The following is a 26832-nucleotide window of genomic DNA, read 5'->3' as shown; positions in this document are numbered from 1 at the left end:
GCTGTGTATTAAGGGAACTACACGTCTTCTTGCACAACATTTCACTCACACCAGGTTACTTTACAATGTTTCACACTGGTGGCTAAATGTTGGAATAGTAGAGCTAGCCTTCTGAGCACATTAGAAATGTTGGATGACATTTTATAAATATGAAAACCTTGCTGTGGCACAAAAACATTTTCCACAGACAGCCGGACAACTAGTATTCTGGGGAGGTCAGCAATAGCAGACCATTATATCCAGAGATATGAAAGAACTCTTCATGGGTGGGTACACAGATATAAAAATGGGGTACCCTTTTACTGTCCATTTAAACTAGGCCTTCTGAATATACCATAAATGCTATACTGCAACATGCCACCCCAGTGTGCGCCCCAAACAAACATGCACCATGCATCTATAAAATGTAATACTGGCCTCAGAGCTCCTATTGGTGGCTCAGGGGGATCTTTATCTTTGTATTCTTCCTAGGCTCTTTTTGACAAGATAAGCCCACTTCCTCTACTTTACTTGCCTATGCTTTTCTCCAGCTTCTTACTTGCTTAAAGCAGTTCCCTCAACTCAAAGGAATTGTAAACCTCAGACATTAAATATGAACAAACCATATCCTTCTATAGTGTACTTGTCTCAGTCTAGAGCAATCATTGTCATTTCTGTCTGCTGCTCCGTTCCTCTGCTATCGGCATAAATCCATTCTAAAAGGTTTTTCTTGAAGTGTCAAGGGATAACAAGATGATCGGGAACAGACCTCCAGTACACAGTCTGTGACTGACAGCCACAGCTCTGCTCTTGTGTGCAGGGGGGGTCCCTTCTGTCCAATCCTTTTTAGGGTTCTTCTCACTGAGATCTGCAGAGTGTAACTTCAGCTCCCTGCCCCTGCTTTCTGGGAGCTCAGATAAGCTGTACAAGTTTTGGGTGTAGAGGAGAGAGGGCTGCAGATAAACATATACAACTTATGTAGGAGGATTTGTTTTGTTTATGTGTATCACCTGACGCATATATGTGAAGGCTTTCCATAATCCTCAATCTCTCATTATAACACAGCCTATTGTTGCTTCTTTCCATACTGGTGTTGGGGAAAGGCAAAGAAAGCATTTAGCCAGAACTTCATCTACCTAATGACACCTTGAGTTGGGCAGTTATGCATGTCTATAGATTTTGACTCTCTGCTGTCTATTCTATGATCATCTTTTTTTATTTTTCCTTAATCCCATTTTAGAGCCTCCAGTCTGACAAAGAAGCTTTACATGAAGGTAGGGGTAAGCCGTCTAAATATCACAGAACACCCGATGGATACTTTCAAGTAGGTGAGCAACTGGCAAATTCCTCTCTATTAGTAATTCAGTGTGTGCGTTAACAGACTTGCTCTGAGCAAGTAAGTGCATTTGTGTCATATTCTATGAAATAAGCTTATTTTGATACATTGTAGTTTTTATTTAGCCCGTACTCGGAACAGTAAGAGCCGGTTCACACTGGGGCGGCACGACTTCGGGGGCGACTCGGCCAGGCGACCTGAAGACGACTTCTAAGGCGACTTGCAAAACGACTTCTGTGTAGAAGTCAATGCAGGTCGCCCCGAGTCGCCCCCGAAGTCGTACAAGATCCTTTTTCTAAGTCGGAGTGACTTGTGTCGCTCCTATTAGAACGGTTCTATTCACTAGAATGGGATGCGACTTGTCAGGCAGCTGCGTCGCCTGACGAGTCGCCCCAGTGTGAACTGGCTCTAAAACTAATATTGTGATTTGAAACCTTTTGATTGCTGAGACCAGTGGCACAGTGCAACTTGTTAGTGTTCTTGGGTCCAGGTAAAGGTAGGTTATCTTAGGTGCATGGACAGAAATCCATGTATGGGCTGGCTGGTTGTGCACAAGTCACGATCTATTGATCGATCGATTTGTATATAGTCAGCCTGCCAGGTTTTTCCCAATCAGTGCCACTGGCTATTACTGACAACACTGATCCTTGTGCATTGACGGCTGGGAAGGCTCCCTGCCATCAGAATACAATACTTCAGCAGGTGTCACTCCCCCATCCACCTCAACGGTGTGGATGGGGAAATTGGTATTTTTTTTTTAATTCAACCTACTGGTTGAATAAAAAAAAAACATATATGGCCAGCATTAGTGGTAGCAAAAGAAAATATATTTAATCTAAAATGACTAATTAAATAATGTAGTTTGTACATGGTTTTCATATACAGTGCATCTGGAAAGTATTCACGGTGCTTCGGTTTTTTCACATTTTGTTATGTTACAACTTACAATCTTATTCCAAAAAGGATTAAATTACTTATTTTCCTCAAAATTCGACAAACAATACCCCATAATGACAACGTGAAATAAGTTTGTTTGAAACCTTTGCAAATTTATAAGAATTAAAAAAAACAAAAAATCACATGTATATAAGTGTTCACAGCCTTTGCTCGATACTTTGGTAGAAGCACCTTTGACACCAATAACGGCCTCAAGTCTTTTTGAGTATGATGCTACAAGCTTAGCACACCTATTTGTGGACAGTTTCTTCCATTCCTCTTTGAAGGACCTCTTAAGCTCCATCAGGTTGGATGGGGAACATCGGTGAACAGCCATTTTCGGAGAGATGTTCAATCGGTTTCAAGTCTGGGCAATGGCTAGGTCACTCAAGGACATTCACAGAGTTGTCCAGTAGCCACTCCTTTGTTATCTTGGCTGTGTGCTTAGGGTCGTTGTCCTGTTGGAAGATGAACCTTCATCCCAGTCTGAGGTCCAGAGCGCTCTGGAGCAGGTTTTTCATCAAAGATGCCTCTTTTTCATTGCTGCATTAATCTTCCCCTTGATCCTGACTAGTCTCCCAGTTCCTGCCACTGAAAAACATCCCCACAGCTCCATACTTTACTTTAGGGAAGGTATTGGCCAGATGGTGAGCGGTGCCTGGTTTCCTCCAGGCATGACGCTTGTTATTCAGACCAAAGAGTCAATCTTTGTTTCATCAGACCAGAGAATTTTGTTTCTCATGGTCTGAGAGTCCTTTAGGTGCCTTTTGGTATACTCTAGGAGGGCTGTCATGTACCTTTTACTGAGGAGTGGCTTCCGTCTGGCCACTCTACCATACAAGCCTGATTGGTGGAGTGCTGCAGAGATGATTGTTCTTCTGAAAGGTTCTCCTCTCTCCACAGAGGAATGCTGGAGCTCAGTCAAAGTGACCATCGAGTTCTTGGTCACTTGTTTGACTAAGACCCTTCTCCCCTGATCGCTCAATTTGGCCAGGTGGCCCACTCTAGGAATAGTCCTGGTGGTTCCAAACATTTTCCATTGACAGATAATGGAGGCCACTGTGCTCATTGGGACCTTCAATGCTGCAAACATTTTTCTGTACTCTTCCCCAGATCTGTGCCTCAATACAATACAGTCTCAGAGGTCTACAGACAATTTGGACTTCATGGCTTGGTTTGTGCTCTGACATGCACTGTTAACTGTGAGACCTATATAAAGACAGGTGTGTAACTTTTCAAATCATGACGTTTTTTATTTTTAATACATTTGCAAAGATTTCGAACAATCTTCTTTCACATTGTCATGGGATATTGTTTGTAGAATTTTGAGGAAAATAATTAATTTAATCGGTTTTGGAATAAGGCTGTAGCATAACAAAATGTTGAAAACGTGAAGCGCTGTGAATACTTTCTGGATGCGTTGTAAAACTAAAGGTGTGAGCACCACGGTGTCCTATTTATGTAAACTAATCTATAACAACTTATAACATTATTTACTTTTCAGGGACCCATTAGTTGTTATCTATAGTCCTGATGCCCAACCTGCAGCCCTAAATAAAAGTAACTCCTACTAACTTGAGTCTGCAACCTCTCCTATAGAACAGTCTCTGAACATATCCTCTAGTAAGTCTTTAGTCTATGACAGTCTTCTGTAGTTTTACATATAATGAATATTATAAATGGCTCTATGGAGGTCAGGTAGTGCAATTGTACCCCAAACCTTGTAAATTAACCACTGTTCTATAGCCTTAGGGTCCACCTTTCTTGAATATAGTCAACTCCTGCCCTACATACCCTGAATTTAAAAATTAAAAAAAAAGCTTTGTCACCTTTAGCTTTGTAGCTGGTTCCACCAGCCCACTGGCGCTGTAAATTGGTTGTGAGCTAGGTGAAGGTGTGGTAGAGGGGATACTCATTTACAGAGAGTGATAGCGTGAATATGTAAATCTTAAAGGGACTGGCACCTAAGTTGTTTACAATGTAAAACTCAATGGGGCTTTTAAAATCTGTACTTAAAGTAGGAACTCATTTTATCTTAATTAACTTATTAATTTCAGGTAAATTTTGTTTTATGATCTGCTTGTTCTGTAATGCAATGTTAATCAGGTGTTACTTTTTTAGGTTCATTTAACAAGGGCATAGCAGAAGGAGAAGTGGAACCTTCGTTTGGACCACTTGAAGCACTACGCCTTTCCATTCAGACGGATTCTCCTGTATGGGTTATTTTGAGTGAGGTAAGTAGTATTTATTTCAACACAAGTGCAAGCTTGAAGCCGGGTTCACACATATGCGGATGCCATTTTGTGCCTGGGGTCCAGTGTGTCCCTGTTCACTGGTTCAGGTGCGAATAAGGTCAGAATTTTTGCACCTGAATCAGACCCAAAGTCGCACAGGACCCTTTTTTGAATGCGGACCATGGCTGCCCTGGACCTGTGTGAACCAACTCCATTAAGAGCCGGTCATACTCGCACGTCATGCGAATTGGATGCGGGGCTTAAAAGAGAACTCTGGGTTTTCTTGGCACTTTATATAAATAATATAACAATATAAACTATTTATTTGGCATGGCTTGTACCACATACAGTAAAAGGCGCTGTTTTTTGGCATGCAGCACAGAGACTTTTATAGAATGAGTCAGTCATACTGCAGGTCCACCATTGCTGAGGTGGAGATTGTGATGCCTTCTGCCCACCTCTCCATCTCTGCCAATTAGAGGAAGCTTTGTATTCACTAAAAATAAAATACAAGGGCTCTCCTAAATGGAAGAGATTGACTCTCTATATCCAGGAGTAAAGGGGATGTCTTTGGTACTGCTGACTGCTGAACACAGACTGCTTACTATACATAGCACAAGCTACTACAGTATATTAACATACCCAAAAAGACTTGCGGCTGTAATTGCAGCGAAAGGATGTCCTACAAAGTATTGACTCAGGGGCAGGGTAAATACAACTGCATGCCACACTTTTTTTTTTTTAAGGTGTTTTGCAGTTAAACATATAAAACACAGTATAATAAGAAGAATAATTGAAAAGGAAATAAAAAAAGTGAGGGGGGGGGGGGGGTAACAGGGAACCAATTATACAGGGATCAAGGAGTTAGAAATACATTGGAAGAAACCCATAACAAAATGAAAACAGTCACACACTCATGCATGCCACACTTTTCACATATTTATTTGTTAAAAAAATTGAAAGCCATTTATAATTTTCGTTTCTACTTCAAAATTATGTGCCCCTTTGTGTTGGTCCATTACATATAAAAAGGGGTATGAATACTTTTTCAAAGCACTGTATTGAAGCTTCCATTGACTATTTACTCTAAATGACACAATTTATCAGGCTCTAATCCTTATTCTTGCTTCATTATTTATTGAGGCACTGGCCTACTTGGCAGATGTAACTTTGCTGATTGCATGCTTGTTCCTGATCAGTGACATACTATAAAGTACAGCAAAAATAAGGGTCATATGTTGGCAGTGGTGGCCCCCTATCCATGCGTCCGGCCCAATCTACATGCAGGCCACTGGACGCATGGATGATATATTTTTTTAAGCATATGATTAGAGCTAGAGGCTCTAATAGGCTTAAAAAAAGAGTGCACCCCAAGCCCACCCAGTTGTGTGACAATAGCGAATGAGACACGATTTTTGTCCGATTGGCCGAAAGAAGAATCGATCCTATTCGCCTATAGGAGGAAGGAGACGCATGGCCGTCGTGATGCCGAGGAGGAGATGCAGGGGAAGCCGTTGCCCGTGCCATAATAGATGTGGTAAGTGCAGGGCTGGTAACCGGGGAATGGCTGTGAGAGCATTGTTTACCTCCACCCCCCCCCCCCCCCAAAGAAATATACCACCTGCCGCCACTGCATGTTGGTAATGACAGCTTCCATAATTTTACATTGACAGGCTAAGGTATTCAGAAACTGATTTACCAGTCTGGGCTGCGTGTCAGCAGCTTTAATTATCTCCCGCCCTCCCCCATCTTATTTGAAAGAGTGCACGTGGCCGAAAATTTAAACTGGAATCGACAGTATATATATATATATATATATATATATATATATATATGTGTGTATTTATTTATATATATATATATATATATATATATATAGAGAGAGAGAGAATTTTTTTTTTTTTTTTGCATATTTGTTAATTGATGTTGAACTATATATATATATATATATATATATATATATTTTTATAAATTCTTTTTATTGGGTTTTCATACATGACAACACAATACAACACGTAACATACAACCAGGTAGGCAACATACCTACCCCGACACGCATGGCCCAACCCTGATGCCGCGTACACACGTCCGTTTTTCGGGTTCTAAAAAATTATGGGTTTTTTTATGTCATTAAAAACGATCATGTGTGGGCTCCAGAGCATTTTTCACAATGTAAAAAATGGGCATTAAAAATTTCGAACATGCTCTAATTTTTCACGTCGTTTTTAACGTTGTCGTTTTTTATGTTGTAAAAAATGGTCGCGTGTGGGGTTTAAAATGTGCATGCTCAGAAGCAAGTTGAGACGTCCTGGTAAAACGAGCGTTCGTAATGGAGTAAGCACATTCATTACGCTGTAACGGACTGAAAAGCGTGAATCGTCTTTTACTAACACTAAATCAGCAAAAGCAGCCCAAAGGGTGGCGCCATCCGCATGGAACTTCCCCTTTATAGTGCCGTTGTACGTCACCGCGCTTTGCTAGGGCCGTTTAATGATCGGGGTGAAAAAAAACGTTGTTTTTTCTAGACCCTTAAAAACGTAATTTTCTACAACCTGAAAAACGGTCGTGTGTACGCGGCATTAGAACTAACATAGTTCAACCTACCCCCCCCCCCCATAACCCGACCAACCGCCTAGTCCCGATAATCTCATACATATGCACCATACACATTATATGATTACAATTTGTCCTCCTATACCAACTATATTTAATCCTCAGTAGGATGCACTTATTCACAGGAACCCCAGGTATAACAGTATAACCACAAGCAGAAAAAAGACCTATTCAACCTCACTTTGCAACATCAGTCCACAGTAGTCGATGAGTCCAGTCATGTCTGTCAAATTTGTGTAAACATTTTCTCACATCCTCTGGCCCTGTACGTAGCCCTTTTTAAAAATGCATCACAGAATTGACCAGCCCCTTCCAGAATGATAGCGTGGGGGCATTGGAATTTTTCCATTTCAGCAGGATAGCCTTTCTGCCATAAAATAACCCAATATTCAGAAATATGCGGTGCACCAGGGAGGGAACTACCTCCTCCACCAACCCTATGAGGCAAACCCTAGCAGTCAGAGGGACCGGAATGCCAAGCACCTCCGACAAGCACTCCACCACCCCAGACCAGAAAGCTTGAATTTGTGGGCAGGTCCAGAAAATATGTTCCCAGTCTCCTGGGGAATGTGTGCACCTCCAACATTGACCACTAGCGGTCGAGTAAATACGAGACAGCCTGGCAGGGGTGTAATATATGCGGTGTAGAAATTTAAACTGTATTAAATGGTCCCTAGCGGAGAAAAGATGTTTGAAGGGATGATCCCACATATGCTCCCAATCCTCCCCTTGAATATCTAGAATTTCCCTCTCCCACCTCTCCTTACATCTAGATACCCCAAGTGGTGTCTTTTTTTTTTTTACAAACTCTTTATTTTTCATTTTTCAACATATCACATTGCCTCAAAACACAGGTTCGTATCACATCAAACAATATAAACCGCTTCATACTCTACATTCTTCTATTTGTCTTTTCTCCTATTTAGATTTCCTCTATTTTTATCTACCGCTCTCCCTCTACTTCTCTTCTACCCAAGTACTTTTTCTCCTTTTCCTCTTTTCCTCCCTTTTCTACATCTTTGACGTGATCTTCCCCTGTTTAAGGCACTAATACCCCATCTTCTCCCCCTCCCCCCCCCTTCCCCCGAGTATCTTACTCGGCATAACCAAAAAAAAAAAAAAAAAAAAAAAACCCCATACTCTCCCTCCTCCTCCTAATGGACTCTCCTCCTCACCCTTACCCCTCCCCCCCCCGCGCCCTATATCTGACATATGGTGCCCATATCTCTTCCACCCTCTCCTCCCTCTCCCTCAGAGAAGCCGTGAGGGTTTCCATGCTTCGTATTTCAGTGATTTTGGCTATCCATTGTGATTTGCTTGGGGAGCATGCGCTCTTCCAAAGAACCGGGATGCACGATCTGGCTGTGACCACTAAATGTCTCACTAGGGATCTCTTAAATTTTTCTATTGACATGGGTAAATCTAATAGCAGAAAAGTCGCCGGTTCATCCCCCAACACTATCTCAGTTATTTCTTCTATCACTTCAGATACCATTTTCCAGAAATCTTTGACTCCTTCACAGTTCCAAAAAATGTGTAGCAGAGTTCCCTCTTCTTTCTGACATCGCCAGCAAATATTTAAGACCTCCGGTGTTCTGTACCACCTGCTCAGAATCTTATATCCTCCTTCTTGGAATTTAGATGCTATTGATGCTTTATGATTAAATTGAAAGATTTTTTTCTTCTGAGTTTCCGTGAATGTTACCTCTAGGTCTCTTTCCCAACTCTGAATAAAACCTATTACTCGTGGCGCTTTTATTTCGTTTACCATTGAGTAGAACAGGGATAGTGAATGTCTTACTGGTTCTCTCTTAAGGCACATTTTCTCAAATTCCGTCAGTATTTCTCTCACCCTGATTTGTCCTCGAATAGTTCGGAGAAATCCCCCTAACTGTCTTCTCCTAAATGGGTCTAGATGTTCGGCCAGTTCCCTCTCTATTTCTTCATTAGACATTACCCGATTCTCTCTCTGAAAGTGTATCAATCTAGTTTGACCTCTATTTTTTAAATTCCCGAATCCTGGATCGTTCAGGCCAGGAATAAACAGTGGGTTCCCTAGAATTGGTGTCATCGGGTTGACTTCCGTTTCATCCTCTAGGTTTTTAAATACTTTTTTAACAGTACTTATTGTCGTCCCTATCGTTGGGTGTCTCTTGACTGTCTGTGGTATGACCGATTTAGAGAGCCATATTAGCCCCTCCAGTGGGATATCCGTCATTTCTTGTTCTAAGAGGATCCAAGGTTTGATCTTTGGCGCGACGCACCAGTCAAGTACTCTCGACAGGTGAACTGCCTCATAATAGGCTAGCGGATCTGGGAATCCTACTCCTCCCTTTTCCTTTGGCAGTGTTAAGATATCTCTTCTCACTCTTGCCGGTTTCCCTGCCCATATGAATCCTGCAAACTTTGCTTTGATTCCTTTAAGGAATCCCTGCGGAATCCTTATTGGAAGTGTCTGTAATATATACAATAGCCTCGGCATTGCATTCATCTTTAAGATGTTAATCCTCCCGAACCAAGTAAACACCTCCTTGTCCCATTTCTGTAAGTCTTTTTTCAATTGTCTTACCAACGGGGCTAAATTTAACTCTAATATTCTGCTTAGTTTCTTCGGTATTTTAGTCCCCAGGTATCCTACATGTGAGTTCGTCCATCTAAATGGGAAGCAGTTCGCTAAATGTTGTTGTTGTGTATTATTCATCTCTACCCCCATTGCCTCTGATTTGTCATAGTTTACTCTAAAGTTTGAGATTTTTCCATACTTATCTATCTCTACAAGCAGTGGGGGCAGAGATAGTACTGGTTCTGTCACAAAAAACATTAAATCGTCGGCAAATGCCGCGAGCTTCTGCTCTCCCCCCTTTACTTTTATTCCTCTAATATCTGTGCTTAGCCTTATTGTTCTTAAAAAGGGTTCTAATGTTAAAACAAAGATCAATGGCGATAGAGGACACCCTTGTCGTGTCCCATTACATATATTAAAGGGTTCTGACATAATGCCATTTATCTTTATTTTTGCTTTTGGTCTGGAATATAGGCTCATAATCCATCTTTGCATTCCCTCCCGCAGTCCTATATGTTGGATAATAGATTTTAAAAACTTCCAATCAACCCTATCGAATGCTTTTTCAGCGTCCGTAGATACTAATACTAAGGGCTTTTTATGTGACTGCGAGAGGTGAATCGCATTGATCACTCTTTGCGTATTTTCCCTACCTTCTCTTCCTGGCATGAAGCCTACTTGATCCTGATGTATCAGGCTAAGCGTGTATGGTACTATTCTATTTGCTAAAATTTTTGCAAAGATCTTCAAATCAATGTTCAGTAAAGATATTGGGCGATAATTTGCACATTGCGCTGGGTCTTTCCCCTCTTTCTGTATAACCGCTATATGTGCCATAAGAGTTTCTTCTGGCATCTTCTGTCCTTCTCGTATCGAGTTGAAAGCATCTAAGAATCTCGGCAGCAACTTTTCTGCGTAAGTCTTATAATAAAGAAGGGTAAATCCGTCTGGGCCGGGTGCTTTACCCGGTTTTAACTGCTTAAGCGTGTTTCTAACTTCTTCTGCTGTTATCGGGCCTTCTAGACTTCTCCCTATATCTTCTGGTAGCTTCGGCATTCCTGACTTCTCTATGTATTCTTTTATTTTTCCCTCCCTCTCCCCCATTTTAGCCATCCTCTGCTCCCCTTCTAGTTGGTACAAACTCACATAATAGTTTCTAAATATTTCAGCAATTTCTTGTGGGGATTTCTCACATCCTCTGGCCCTGTACGTAGCCCTTTTTAAAAATGCATCACAGAATTGACCAGCCCCTTCCAGAATGATAGCGTGGGGGCATTGGAATTTTTCCATTTCAGCAGGATAGCCTTTCTGCCATAAAATAACCCAATATTCAGAAATATGCGGTGCACCAGGGAGGGAACTACCTCCTCCACCAACCCTATGAGGCAAACCCTAGCAGTCAGAGGGACCGGAATGCCAAGCACCTCCGACAAGCACTCCACCACCCCAGACCAGAAAGCTTGAATTTGTGGGCAGGTCCAGAAAATATGTTCCCAGTCTCCTGGGGAATGTGTGCACCTCCAACATTGACCACTAGCGGTCGAGTAAATACGAGACAGCCTGGCAGGGGTGTAATATATGCGGTGTAGAAATTTAAACTGTATTAAATGGTCCCTAGCGGAGAAAAGATGTTTGAAGGGATGATCCCACATATGCTCCCAATCCTCCCCTTGAATATCTAGAATTTCCCTCTCCCACCTCTCCTTACATCTAGATACCCCAAGTGGTGTCTTTTTGAATAAAAATTTTTAGACAGTTGACAGAGTTTTGGCCAGATCCTCATCCTTCAAGAGAGTCTCCAGTGCTGAGGGAAGGGACTCAACTCTTTGATCGCTAAACTGCGCCTGAAAGGTATGGCGCAGCTGTAGGTAGTGAAAGAAGAATGAATTTGGCAAGCCATGCATGGCCTTTAGATGATCAAAGTAAATAAGATCGCCCTCTCTAGTGATATCCTCCAACACCTTAACACCCACACAGGCCCACATCATTGGATCCGGTAGGGAGCAGAAGTCTGGCAAATTCTGGTTCAACCACAGTGGGGCCGAGGGCGTGACTCCCTGATAGGAAGGCGGCACCAGGGTGGTGATGGCCTCCCACGCCCGAATGGTGGCTTTCATCGAAGCAGTTAAGGGTAAACTTGATTTTGGGCCCCTATATAGGGCTAGTCGTAGGCTTTCATAAGACCCCAAGAGTGCTGCTTCCAGAACAGTGGCAGAGTCTCTCCCTCCTCCGCCAGCAGCCAACGCCTGGCAAACACCATCTGGCCTGCCAGATAATACTTTTGCCAGTCCGGAAGCACCAAACGCCCCTGCCCCCATGGCTCCTGAAGGACTTTAATATTAATCCGAGGTGACTGTGGGGACCAGAGAAAGGATCCTATTATACCGTTCAATGTGGTAAAAAAGCTTTAGGAACCCACATGGGAGAGTGGCGCAGAAAGTACAGTAGTACAGGCAAACATTTCATTTTAATTAGGCTTACTCTTCCCAACAAGGAGAGGGGGCAATTTTTTCCAAACCTGAGTTCTGTGTTTTAAACTAGCCACTAGCGGGAGGAGGTTTAGAGACATGTAATCACAAATATTAGCCGTTATTTTGACACCTAAATAGGTAATAGAGGAAACCCACAGCAATGTGTCATCTCGCAGTACCTGTGCCTCGGGACCCAGAGGCAGAATAGAAGACTTGCTCCAGTTCACCCGCAGGACCGAAAAGGAGGCAAACGTGTCCAAGACCAGCAATGCTGCCCTGAGAGACGGCCCCGGGTCCCTAAGGAATAGGAGCAAGTCATCAACATATAGTGCCACACATTCTGTGATCGATCCAACCCGAACTCCTCCTTCCTCTTTGGACCATCTGAATGCTCTAGCGATGGGTTCCATCATCAGCGCAAAGAGGAACGGGGAGAGTGGACACCCTTGTCTAGTACCTCTGTCTATTGTGAAAAATGTAGAGACTGTGAAACCTAACCGGATTGCCGTCCGAGGGTTAGCATACAGCAGCCCTATTCATTGACGGAAACCGGGACCGACCCTTATCGCATGTATCGCCAGTCAATAGAATCTAGCGCTTTTTCTATATCAATGGTGACAATTACCTTGGCCGGAGAGTCAGCAGTGTCCAATTGGAGATGTGTGAACAGCCTCCTCAAATTTGTGTCTGTTGTTGTGCCAGGCATAAAGCCCATTTGATCAATGTCCACCAGGGTCCTCGACGCTAGGACCTTGGTGAGGATCTTCAGATCCATATTAAGTAATGCAATATGAAGAACACTCCAGAGGGTCCTTGCCTGGCTTCAGGAGAAGTACCATGTAGGCCTCTTCATTGACACTGGCGAGGCTCCCCGCTCCCAGCAATGTTTAAAGCAATTGGGACCTATACATCCTGTAGAAATCCGCTGGGAAACCATCCGGCCCCGGAGCTTTCTGTGGGGGGGAAGCGAGCATTGCTGCTTAAATTTCCAGAACAGAGATAGGCTCATCCAAGGATGCAGCATCTGTGTCCGACAGTCTTGGCATGGATAGGCTCTGCAGCAACTCATCTAAATCTGCAGGGTCATAGGAAGGGATGGGCGAGTACAAGGACGAGTAATATTGTACAAATTCTTCCAGTATTTCAGCCGGATCCATAACTAGGGTCCCCCCCCCCCCTACTCCTCACCACAGGTATACTAACTTGTGTCTTTTGTTGAGCAGTGAGGTTGGCTAACAGCTTACAATTCTTCTCTCCCTCAGCGAAAACAGTGTCCGCCCTCTGTCTCACCTCAGTGTGGGCTAAGCTTAAAAAATGTAAAGCAACTGAGCGCCTGGCTTCCAATAAGGATACATAGCTCGCCTCCGAGGGAGAGTCTGCATGTGTTTTAGCACTCTCTCGCTCCTTGGCCATGAGAAGCTTGCTCTCTTGATTATGATCCTTCCTGGCTGACTTTATGGCAGAAATACACTCCCCACTTGAAGGCATCCCAGACCATGGAGGGATCAGCCGAACCCTCATTAGTTGTCCATTTGGCATCAATGGAGTTTTGAATATGTGCAGTCACCTGATCCTGAAGTAACCACCCCGGTAATAGCCTCCAACCCCCCTTTTTACCACCTGCAGGGAAGCCCATGGTGGTCATAAATGGGTTATGGTCCGAAGGGCCCCCTTGTAAGTTTGAACTATATATTTAGTCACATTTGTGATCAGTGTATAGGCATGATACTCTGAAGAAGGGCGTGATTCAGAACAGTCCGAAACTGTTATAATATCATGATTGCCTGATTATACAGAATATGTTTTTGATGTCTTTTTGACAAATTTCTTCAAAATAAAATAAAAAAATGTGTTTTTTTAGTGACCATTATGATAATTTTATTTTTGAGTGATTCGTCGGCCATATATATCGGTGCATCCCTATTTAAAACCCCATCCTCAGAATCAGTCAGGGGCACTTACCCATTAGTGAACATACTGCAGCTACACTGGGCAAAAATCACATCATGAATTCTATGAGCACGATGCATTACAAATCCAAAGATGAAGCTGCCATACAAAGTTTTTTTTTTTTTTTTGCAGATCATTACTTTAGCGCTATGATTCATTATTTTCATGCAGATTTTTTATTTATTTTTTTACACCTGTGAATGGAAGCAAAAAAAAACTCTTAAAATGTAATTTAAAGCAAATACATCTAAATGTAATGGTAAGATCTCCTATGTATCTTTCTGTACTGCTGTGACTAATTACAGTATTGCAGACTAATTCCCGTAACAATAAGAGTGTAGAAAATCTCAGTCCACAAATTCAGACCATTAGAATCTCAAGATAAAGTATATTCTTCTTCTAGATAATCCACCATCGACACTGAAAACACTTAGAAACATAACAGATATTTCTAGACATCAGGTAAGCACGTCACCCACTGTTGGTGCCCTGCTGTACTGGATGCTCCCAGATCCCCCTTGGTTGTGCGCTCCGCTTCAAGATCCTGCTGTGTGTCTCTGATCAGACTGGACCTTTTTCCTCCTATCAACACTATTCTGCTAACACAATTCCTTTTGATGAAAACAGACTCCTTCTGAACTTCCGACGTGAATCTTCCAGACACCCTGGTCAGAGCAAAGGAAGGCAAAGAACACGAGCTAAGCAATGACTAAAAGTGTGAATCATTTGCAACTTATTAAAACTAATTTATATCCATATGAAAAGTTTGCAAAGTATTTCCATGAAGAATTTCGTTTTAAAACGCATCCAGTTGATGGGACATTTCACAAACTTTTTATATAGTGATGTTCAGAAAATAAGGGGCATATTTATAAGGCAGCAAATGTAACAATCCCCATATGTTTACTGCAGGCAATTCAGACTCTATAATTTAATACAAATGCATCTGCAGTAAAATGTTTGGTAAGCAGCGATTTTATCATCCACTGATCACTCACCTACATTATAACATTACAGCCATACAGGGCTGTACACATCCCGTGAACATTTTACTTGGCTAGCATCTGACAAACTCGCCCACTAAGGTCAATAGGAGCATGTTGCACCCGCAAGCCAAATGCTTGTTTTGAATGACTGTTAGTCACTGTTATATCACCCTCTGAAAAGCGATTAACTGCGGATCGTTTTTCACAGGGCAGTAAGCATTGCCTGCTTATGTAAAAGAGCCTTAATTGTGTGAACTTAGATTTTCTGAACCAGTTTAGTTTGTGACACTGGCCCAGATTCAGGTAGCAATTGCGCCTGTGTAACCATAGTTACGCAGCGCAATTGCTGACTTGCGCCGGCGTAACGAGTTCTCCTGATTCAGAGAACTCGTTACGCCGACTGCAGCCTAAAATCTGCGTGGCATAAGGCTCTTATGCCACGCAGATTTTAGGCTGCATTCTTGCGTTGACCGCTAGGGGGCGCTCCCATTGTGGTCAGCGTATAGTATGCAAATTGCATACTTACGCCGATTCACAATGTTGCGCGCCCCCTGCGTACGCAAGTTACGTCGGTTGCGTACGGCGTCTTTAGTGTAAGGCTGCCCATGCTAAAAGCAGGGGCAGCCAATGCTAAAGGATACCCGGCGTTCCCGCGTCGCAACGTTCGAATTTTACGTTGTTTGCGTAAGTGAATCGTGAATGGCGCTGGACGCCATTCACGTTCACTTTGAAGCAAATGACGTCCTTGCGACGTCATTTGCCGCAATGCACGTCGGGAAAGTTTCCCGACGGAGCATGCGCTGTACGCTCGGCGCGGGAGCGCGCCTAATATAAATGATTCCCGCCCCCTGCTGGTCACTGATTAGATCCTGTACTCCCATGAAAAGCAAAATGAAAAAAAAAAGTGTGTAAAAAATAAATAAAAAAAAAGTAATAGAAGCATAGAATAATAAATATACAGTGTGTGTGTGTGTGTAACAGGAGGAGACTAAGGGAAATCCATTCCATTCTAAACTTATGAGCAGTAAAATCTTTTTAAGCTTTGCCTGTGTAAATTTTTGGGTACCATGGCCCAAATTCACAAAAGTGATACGACGGCGTATCTCCTGATACGCCGTCGTATCTCCTGATACGCCGTCGTATCTCTGTTTTAGGGTCTTCCTAACTATGCGACTGATTCATAGAATAGTTATAGTCATAGTTAGTCCTAAGATCCGACAGGTGTAATTGAATTACACTGTCGGATCTTAGGATGCAATACCTCGGCCGCCGCTGGGGGGAGTTTGCGTCGTAAACCAGCGTCGGGTATGCAAATTAGTAGTTACGGCGATCCACGGTGGTTTTTCGCGTTCGCTACCTCGCTGCTAGTCTAGTTTCCCGTCGCAAAGTTAGTTGTCGTTTTTGCTGCCCTAACTTTACACAGCCCACGTATGTGCTGTATAAAGTATGGCCGTCGTTCCCGCGTCGAAATTTGAACATTTTTTGTTCTTGCGTAAGACGTCCGGGAATACGTACGTACGCCACGCACGTCGCCGTTCGAAAAAATGACGTCACTTTGCGCAAAGCACGGCAGGAATTTCAAAACGGAGCATGCGCCAGCGTAAGTTTTCATGCTTTCAAGTGCTTTGAGAATCAGGCACTTGCGATGAAAACTTGCGGCGGTGTAACGTATCTACGATACGTTACGCCGCCGCGATTCTACGTGAATCTGGGCCCAAATTTTTTTGCTATATTGCAGACGCAGTCAATTTTAAGACTTGACATATTTGGTATCTGTTTACTTGACACAACCCCATCGTTTATATTTTACCAAAAATGGGTATTATATTTTTTCTGAAAAAATACTGATCGACATAGAACATTATGCAACATATTAAAATTGCAACTACTATCTTATTATTCTAAAAGCCCCCTACCTTCAGAAAATATATAATGCCTTGGATGGTTTAGGTACTTTTATGGCCACAAATGCAGATTTTTTACATGTGTGCAAAAAATTGCAGAGCAGAAGTGATTAAGGCTGCTTTCACACTGAGGCGGGGGTCTGTTTTAGCGGCGCTTTACCGTCGCTTTAGCTGCACTTTTCATCCGCTAGCAGGGCACGTTTAACCCCTGCTAGCGGCCAAAGAAAAGGTTAAAAGTGTCCATGTTACGGAGCTTCTAAAGTGCTGCACATTCATTTCAGTGGGAAGGGGCGGTGTAGGAGCGCTGTATACCAGTGGCGCCTGGTGACATTTTAGAATGGGGGGCGCAAGACCCCGCCCCTCCACATTTGGTCCCTCCCACTTCTCATAAGCCACACCCCCTATAGAATACACTCACTCCGTCCCCTGTATTCCACTTGCTTCCCCTCATAGTGTCAGGAGTATACAGCTCAGCATCACAGCACAGAGTATATAGCCCCAGCATCACAAATCATGGTATATAGCGCAGGCTTACAGATTGGCGCAAACAAACTAAAAAATTACACTGTAAGTTATGAAGGACTCTAAATGGGCATGAGATTATGAGAGACTGCGGACATACTGCACAAGATGACCAGAGACTGTGCACATACTGCACAAGATGACCAGAGACTGCGCACATACTGCACAAGATGACAAGAGACTGCGCACATACTGCACAAGATGACCAGAGACTGCGCACATACTGCACAAGATGACCAGAGACTGCGCACATACTGCACAAGATGACCAGATACTGCGCACATACTGCACAAGATGACCAGAGACTGCGGACATACTGCACAAGATGACCAGATACTGCACACATACTGCACAAGATGACCAGAGACTGCGGACATACTGCACAAGATGACCAGAGACTGCGCACATACTGCACAAGATGACCAGAGACTGCGGACATACTGCACAAGATGACCAGAGACTGCGCACATACTGCACAAGATGACCAGAGACTGCGCACATACTGCACAAGATGACCAGAGACTGCAGACATACTGCACAAGATGACCAGAGACTGTGCACATACTGCACAAGATGACCAGAGACTGCGCACATACTGCACAAGATGACAAGAGACTGCGCACATACTGCACAAGATGACCAGAGACTGCGCACATACTGCACAAGATGACCAGAGACTGCGCACATACTGCACAAGATGACCAGATACTGCGCACATACTGCACAAGATGACCAGAGACTGCGGACATACTGCACAAGATGACCAGATACTGCGCACATACTGCACAAGATGACCAGAGACTGCGGACATACTGCACAAGATGACCAGAGACTGCGCACATACTGCACAAGATGACCAGAGACTGCGGACATACTGCACAAGATGACCAGAGACTGCGCACATACTGCACAAGATGACCAGAGACTGCGCACATACTGCACAAGATGACCAGAGACTGCAGACATACTGCACAAGATGACCAGAGACTGCGGACATACTGCATTACTTGTCCTGCGACTTGGGACTTCAACGTCGCATGACAAGTCGTACCCTATGATTTCCAATGAGAACCGTTCATATCTGTGCGACTTCAAGTCACAGCGACTTCAAAGTAGTCCCTGCATTACTTTGGTCGCACTTTGATGCAACTTGAGGTCCATAGACCTCCAGAATACACAGGCATTGCTTTAAGTCGCATCAAACTTTCAGACTGTGTTAGCCTTAAAGTCGCAAGATTCTGCCACAATTTTTTGCTGCGATTTTGCAGCGACTTGAAGCAATGCCTGTGTATTCTGGAGGTCTATGCACCTCAAGTCACATCAAAGTGCGACAAAAGTAATGCACGGACTACTTCGAAGTCACTGTGACTTGAAGTTGCACAGATATGAATGGTTCTCATCAGGTCAGACTTATCCTGCAACTTTCCAGTCCCAAGTCGCTATTTCCACCACTTAAATTTAAAAACCAATTAAAAAAAAAAAAACATTTTAACAAGCCGGGGGTGGGGGGGGGGGGGGTGGGATTGGATGGGGTCCAAAAAAAAAACGAATAAGCGGTGGGGGGGGGGGGGTGGAGGGTGTATGGGGTTGGGATGGTTTGGGTGCTGTTACGGCTGCTATTTCCACCAATTAAATAAATAAAAAAAAAATGTTAAATACTTTTTTTTTTTAACAAGCCCGAGGGGGGGGGGGGATTGGATGCGGTCGAAAAAAATGAATAAGTGGGGGGGGGGGGGTTGTGGCTTTGGGTGCCGTTGCGGCTGATATTTCCACCAGTTAAATAAAAAAAAACATTGTTAAATACTTTTTTTTTTTTTTAACGAGCCCAAAAATTAAAAATGAATGAATAAGAGCCGGGTTTGATTAGGCAGGGAGGGGGTTCATACCAGTTACTGCAGGCATGCTGGCAGCATAGCTCAGCTTCCAGGCGCACTGAGCTCGAGAGTCCCGACGTCACTTCCGGTTCTTCCTGAGACGTCGGGACTAGCATAGAGACGTGCGGGTGCACACAGAAAGTGTGCACCCGAGTCATAACAACACAGTCCATCGCGCCGGAAGCAAGTGGCGCGATGGAGAACGCCACAATGGCATTTTTTTTCTGCCAATGTAGCGCCTCGTCTGCAATCCCGTGATTACACAGACGTGGCGCTACTCACACAGCACTGTGCCCGGCGTCTGGCGCTGGGACACAGTGCACCGAAGGACCTTTTTTGGAAAAAAAAAATCCTTAAAGGGACATGTTTAAATAAACTTTTTTTTTTTTTTTTTTTTTAGATTTTTTTTTTTTTTTTTACTGATTGGGGAGGGAGGGGGCGGCGCCCGGGCGCCCTCTATGGACGGGCCGCCACTGCTGTATACAGCACTCGTACACCACCCCAAAGATACCGCCTCAGTATGAAAGCATTTGGGCTTTCACACTGGGGAGGTATGAGAAGATAAAACGCCTGAAAAGCGCCTCAGTGTGAAAGTACCCTGTACTACGACTGTATATGGGGAAGACTCAGAAAAATATGGATGAGTCACGCTGAATTTTGATTTGTGAAAGAGTATGTATGATAGTTTCCACTTCCAAAATGGCTTAAAGCGTCATTACCAATTGATGGTTACAGTAGCTGCGTTTGATGTTTTTTTTTGTTCATTTTGTTTGCGCCACCCCCCCCAAAAAAAAAATTGAGCACCAGCCACCACTGCATTAAACCCTCATTAAAAACCATCAATAAATATTGTATTTCATGCTGTTCATACTCAGTCACTATGGGAGTCTGTTTCTGTATTCTGCGGGGGGGGGGGGGACTGGTTGATCTTGCTGTTCTCTTTCCCTCCCTTATGTCCATGTCTCCACTGCAGCTGTTGGCAGCTAGTGTATATGCTCAGTGTTTCTATGCTGATCATTTTCTTCTTGATCACATATGAGCAGCCCATGTGACTACATGAACATATGCACTCTGATAAATAATTCTATTCTAAGCACATACACATGATAGACACAGGTTGGAGGGGTGTGACACAGCCTGTAATTGGCAGAAATACACTCACTCACACCATGTTATTGCCAAAAATAACAAAGATTTGATCAGATAGTGACATCATCCATATACAGAAAGAGAAGGTATTCTGTAAATTAAACAGTATGTTTTTAGTATCACTTTAATCTTAGGACAAGTCTAATGTTACTTATTTTTTTAATGAGACGTGTATTTTAATACTTCCTACCTGATATTGTGTTGTCATTATTGTGCAATCTTGTCGTTTTTTTTTTATATAGATGTTTTTATTATTAAAAATGTATAAAAAAAAAGTTTAAAAATATATTAACTTTAAAGTAATAAAATAAACCTACAATCCCTTTAAAAAAAAGCACAATGACTGGAAGACTTTGTATTTAGTATTGTATTTATTTGATCTTTGTTTGTAATGTATTTTTATTATTGTTATACCTTCCCACAAACAGATATTTATTAAAAAAGCAGACTGATCTTTTATGGACCAAGATGTCACGTGCTGCTCTGACCTTGTCCCTCTATCATGGGGGGACCACACAAGGCCATTATTGAACCAGAAGCATATATATTTGCCACATTATCCCAAGTGCAACAGGAGAAGCACTGAATTGGTTTCTGTCAAGACTCCCTGAATGCTCTGCTGCTTATGAAGGTGCAGTTGTCTTCTCCTATGCCACTTGCCTCCACCTCCTCCAACAGTGATGAGAATAATCCCGGCGAGACCTGTTTCTCAGCAACACGAAAACAAAATTGATGGCCCACGTTTTTCTTTGAGAGTGGATTTTATAAAGTAGTTCTCCTCCTTGGAAAGCACAAACGTAGTAAACTTTGGACACCAAAGCATTGCTTTCTGCATTGGATATACATGTGGAAATGTTCCGATGAATCAAGGGGAGTGTGGAAACACTTGTTTAAAATAAGTTTTTCCCTAAAACACTTTTGGTGTCTGACTTTTTTTGGACCCTTCCAGCACTGAGGTAGTTCATGGCCTTTTGTTATATATTTGCTGTGAGCAATTTAGACTACTTTTGTTGTTCTGTTCTTTTGTTTATTTTTATTTTCAACAATCTGTACCATTGAGTTGGGATACGCAACAGGCCAGAAAAAGCATAGTTTTTAGCATTTATTGCTATGGAGGTGTTAAAGGGACACTAAACCTGAAATGCAAATTGTTTTTTAACAAGGTATGGTAAACAATTGCAGATACTTGTGAAAAAAACTGGTGATGAATGATCACTAAAGTAAATTTATTATTGTAGTTCCGTTCCATTAACAAACACTACGTTTTTTTTTCAGCCTGTAATTGTTGATATTGGTAGATATTAGGCTGTACTCACACCAACTTGTATTGGGCTTAAAAAAAAAAAAATCGAATTAACATGCATCAAGATATGCTATTTATGTTTAGTAATGGCGTTTCATGCAAGCCAGCTTGTATTTTCAGGTTTAGTGACCATTTGTTGAGTACTTTGATGCAAGTTATGACAAATGTCTGATGTCATTTTTTGGTGTGTTTCTAAGGTAGCTTTTTCCATAAACAAACTTCATTCTAAGGTCAATCAAGCCTGCTATGTCCATTCTACTTAACTCCTCTAAGTCGGTTTATTGAATAAATTAAAGCTAAACTCTAGGTAAATGGCTAAACATACGAATGTACTTAGCATATTATGGCCCCTTTCAGATGAAGCCGATCCGTCCAAGCAGAATCCGCCTGCTCAGCGGGGGATGTCTCCACTGAGCAGGCGGATGACAGGTCTGTGTCCGCTCTGCTGTGCAGAGAGGACGCAGACACAGCCCTCTCTTCTCTATGGGGCAGTCGGATGGAAACAGACTGCATGCCATTTTCCATGCGCTTGTCTTCCAATCTGCTAGACGGATGGCGAATGTCTATTTTTAGCGGATTTTAACGGATTGGATGCCCGCCGGGTGTCAGCGTACATCCACCACCCTATAGAGAACAATGGGTGGTCTGATAGGGTCCACCTGAAAAACTAACAGGTGGACCCGATCGGTTCGTTGGTGTGAAAAGGGCCTTACCTGCCAAAGGATCTGTGTTTCTCTCCAGCCAGTGATTTACACACACCTGCCACATTACACAGCCATGCAGGCGATTCATTTGGTTAGAGCACATGCTGGGGTAGATTTACTAAAATTTCAGCACTTCTAACTTCAGCTTGTTCAATTTAGCTTTAAATAAAACCTGGAAGCAGATTGGTTTCTATGCACAGCTACACCAGATTTTGCATGCTCCAGTTTCAGTAAAACCCCCCCATGTCACTACTCTGTCTCCTGCTTATTCACTGAATCAACTACATCACCTCTGTCTAATTAGCAAGGAGCTGGTCCATGAGGCTGGGTTCACACTACTACACTACTTTCATCCTACTTTGCTCTGCTACATTGGTCCTACATTTATCCTACATTGGTCCTACATCCATCCTACTTTCATGAACAGGATACTACTTTGGTCCGACTTTAATGATATTCAATGGGCCTGAAGTAGGATCAATGTAGGACCAAAAGTAGTACAGGGAGCATTTTCAAAGTCGGACCGACTTGTGTAGGACGCTACAAGACGCTCTCATAGGGAAACATTGAACACAGAGCAAAGTAGGATGAAAGTAGTGTAGTAGTGTGAACCCAGCCTCAAGCAGGAAAGCTGAACGAGGAGATAACCAAGTGATCTTTGTAGCTGTGTAGTGTGGTAGTGGTAACAACATGATAATACATCTTTTGACAGGTAAAATGGTAACCATATAGGTATTTTAGCTGTGTATTTGTTTTATTTTATCTCTTTTTAGTTTGGGCATAGCAGTAAAAGACTCTAAACATGAGCACTAGCTTAAATAAGAGGTAATTCTGAGGAAATCAAAACCCAACAACAAAAAGACAGGACGTGTGTTATTCACAGGATTACCAGGAGAAAAAAAAGTATGAAATACCATATGTAATGACTGGTAAATTGCAATATATTAAAATTTTTGTTTTTGGGTTTTGCTGAAAGTTTTATGGAAAGGGGTAGCTTTAGAATATACATTTTTGGGAAATAAAGTAAAAATCATAACTTGCATTACATTGATGAATATCATAAATTTGTTTAGGACAGCTGGTTACACTGGCTTTTTTTCTCAATTGTTATGGCACAAGAGCAGTTATATTGACTTTAAAATGACTTTGTTAACCCAAATATTCAAAAAAAAAACTACTGTTTTGGATGAAAAAGAACATTCTGTACATGTCATTGGTTCCTTTTTGGTTTTTCAGCAAAGCATATATATTTATGTACAAGGAATTCTTTATTTTTTCAGTTCAGTGGTCATGTCTGTTTCACTCCACATCGCGTACCGTGAGTGCCTATGAAAAATCTCAGCAGCTCTCACATGCCAAAATGTATAACCATTATGGAAAAAAACAAGATTTTACTTTACCGATTCCTTATGAGAACAATCAGATGTTTTGATTGGCAAATGTTACTCTTTCATGTTTCTTTTTTTTTTCTGGTGTGTTTTGTTTTCTTTTTGAATGTGCCAGTTATGCATATAAAGTGGAGGCATGCATTTTGTGGAAAAGGCTGGTATTTCCCCAATCAATTCACTTGATACTTTAAGGCCGCGTACACACGGTCGTTCCAAACCGATGAGAATGGTCCGACGGGCCATTTCCATCGGTTCACCGCTGAAGTGGCCTGATGGACTGATTTGCGTACACACCATCGTTCCAAAAACCGATCGGGTTAGAACGCGGTGACGTCAAACACACGACGTGCTGAATAAAACGAAGTTCAATGCTTTCAAGCATGCGTCGACTTGATTCTGAGCATGCGCGGGTTTTGAACCGATGCTTTCTGTACTAACTATCGGTTTGGACCGATCGGGCAGCGGTCCATCGGTTCGATTTTGAAGCATGTTTTAAAATTTTGGACCGAGGGAAAACAGACCGATGGGCTATACACACGGTCGGTTTGGACCGATGAAACTGAACCTCGGTCCATTCTCATCAGACAGGTTGAATGAAACAAAATGTCCACCTTATCTTATTGCTTGCATTTATCTTAATGTAGATTACAGATAAATGGAAACATCATCCCTGTGCTTTCTCCCCCTGGGATCATAATAAAGCAAAAAAAAGAAAATTAGCCATGATCAGAAAGGGACAGGGCTTATTCCTGGCAGCCGGAAAGGGCCTTTTTATGTGGTTCGCTGAACACAGAAATTGTCTTGCTGCTAGCGAATTTGTGGGCCTAATCCAGCCTCTAAAAATGTCTGCCTCTAGTCAAATTGTTCTTTTGAGTAAATGTTTCTGTATATTTTGGTGGATGTTCAGGATTGTTCAGGAATTACCTTCTCCGAATTTTTTTGAGATTTTTATTTGGAAACTATTTAAATAATGCCATAAATTCCAATTTCTTCTGTTATATACACTGGGATATGTTACAAAAATTGTTGTCATTTGTATTTTTTATTGATTTTATCAAATACATCTCTAAGAAGGATAAGAATAAAATTGTGCACTGTTACTATCTGGACTAGAGCTAAACTTGTAATTTTAATTGAAGAAAAAAATGGATTATCAATTATTATTTTTTTGTTTAATTATTTTACATACTGGAGCCACACATACTGATGTGACTTGGTTAGTTTTAAGGGAACAATCCTTTTTTAACAGAAAATTGATGAGGCGAAAGCGAAATCGGAAATTGTTTCATAGAATAGGTTTCTTAGTAGGCTAGTGAAATAATCTTAGAGACTTGGTGAAAGGGCTCTAATGAAAAGGCAGTTTTAAAGAGCATCTGAGTATAGTGATGAATTGACAGAAGAGTTCAGTGGTAGTACACACTGTAGATTGGGGTCTTTATAATATAGATTTTATAGCGTTCTGGAAGTGTCACATTTAGAGCCTATTCTAGGGCTTTAAAGCTGTTGTATTAAACCCAAAAGCAAACATTTATTATATTGCAGCTTACTAATTTTTAGATGTTGTTGCTGCATTAGATTTCTCTTTAGGCTTTCTTTCTATTATTTTCACCTGGTGATCTGGCAAGTAAGTCCTTTTGTTCAGAAGAAGAAAGAGTTCTCTTGCACATCTAGCAGTTAGAGAGATGTTACAAACGGTTTACCACTGATGGGTGCTGAAGTGTTAATAGTTTTTATCAGTTACCAGAATGTAAAGTAAATGAACAGAAGAAAAAATTCAAATCAAATTAATATTTGGTGTGACCACCCTTTGCCTTCAAAACGGCATCCATTCTTCTAGGTGCACTTGCATGAACTCGGCAGGTAGGTTGTTCCAAAATTCTTGGAGGACTAACCACAGATCTTCGTTGGATGTAGGCTGCCTCAAATCCTTCTGTCTCTTCATGTTTTCCCAGAAAGATGTAATGATGTTTAGATCAGGGTTCTGTGCAGGCCAAACCATCATTTCCAGGATTCCTTGTACTTTTTTTTATGCTAAAGATAGTTTTTAATGACATTGGTTATATGCTATGTCATGCTGGATAACTATATGCCTGTACTGCTCAGCACTGAGGACATCATTGATTCTGACAAAATTGCTTTGCACAAATGCAGCCCCGAACTTGCAAGGAATCTCCACTATGCTTCACTGTCGCCTGCAGACACTCAGTATTGTATGGCTCTCCAGCCCTCCAAACAAACTGTCACCTGCTACAGCCATATATTGTCCTTATTGTTGTTATTATTACTATACAAGATTTATATAGGGCCAACAGTCAGTCCAGAGCACCTGCTGCCATTTTTGTTGCACCCCAGTTCCTATTTTATCATGTATAGCCGAGTCGCTTAGCCTTGTTTCCACATCAGAGGTATGGCTTTTTGGCCACAATTCTTTCATGAAGACCACTTCTGGCCAGATTTCTTGTTTCCTTCAGTTCGTTGTTGATGGCACTGTTGGACATCTTTCAGTTAGTCAGTTTGAGGACTTTTATTGTAGCAGTAAAGCACAACCACTGTATATATAACTGCATATAAGCAAATTCATAGAAGGAAACAGGAATTGTGTACGTATGTAATGAGGAACTATGACTGCCCATATAGGAAAAATCTTTTAAAATCGAAACAGATAAAATTATTTACTTCAAGCAGACCTCATTTTTTGTATATGGCCTGTCTAAAAAAAGAAAACGGGTATCCTTATGGGGGATTATAAAACTTACATTTTTTTATACCTTATATGAGCCTATACATGTCTTTTTTATTCATTTGTTTTATTAAACTTCTACACTAAGATAATGGCACCCTTAGTTCAATCTGTTTTCTGCCCACATTGTTCTCTCTTAAGATCTGGTTATTTGCTTTGAAAAAACACTGTAGTTCTCCT

The 26832-nt window shown here is 42.1% G+C and overlaps 1 protein-coding gene across 1 annotated transcript in view; it reads left to right on the top strand.

Moving 5' to 3' along the window:
* MGAT4B (alpha-1,3-mannosyl-glycoprotein 4-beta-N-acetylglucosaminyltransferase B) overlaps window positions 1–21865 on the top strand; it is a 600394-nt gene extending 578529 nt beyond the window's left edge. The window contains exons 13-15 of the mRNA XM_040344984.1: window positions 1220–1307; window positions 4373–4485; window positions 20946–21865. Of these exons, the coding sequence (XP_040200918.1) occupies window positions 1220–1307; window positions 4373–4485; window positions 20946–20969 (225 nt within the window). The 3' untranslated portion in view covers window positions 20970–21865. The remainder of the gene's footprint in view (window positions 1–1219; window positions 1308–4372; window positions 4486–20945) is intronic.
* The last annotated feature ends 4967 nt before the right edge of the window (window positions 21866–26832 follow it).

The sequence above is a fragment of the Rana temporaria genome, chromosome 3 (assembly GCF_905171775.1).
Source record: "Rana temporaria chromosome 3, aRanTem1.1, whole genome shotgun sequence".
Classification (NCBI taxonomy): domain Eukaryota; kingdom Metazoa; phylum Chordata; class Amphibia; order Anura; family Ranidae; genus Rana; species Rana temporaria.
Note: the sequence above shows the minus strand (reverse complement) of the source record. Positions and strands in the feature narration are given on the sequence as shown.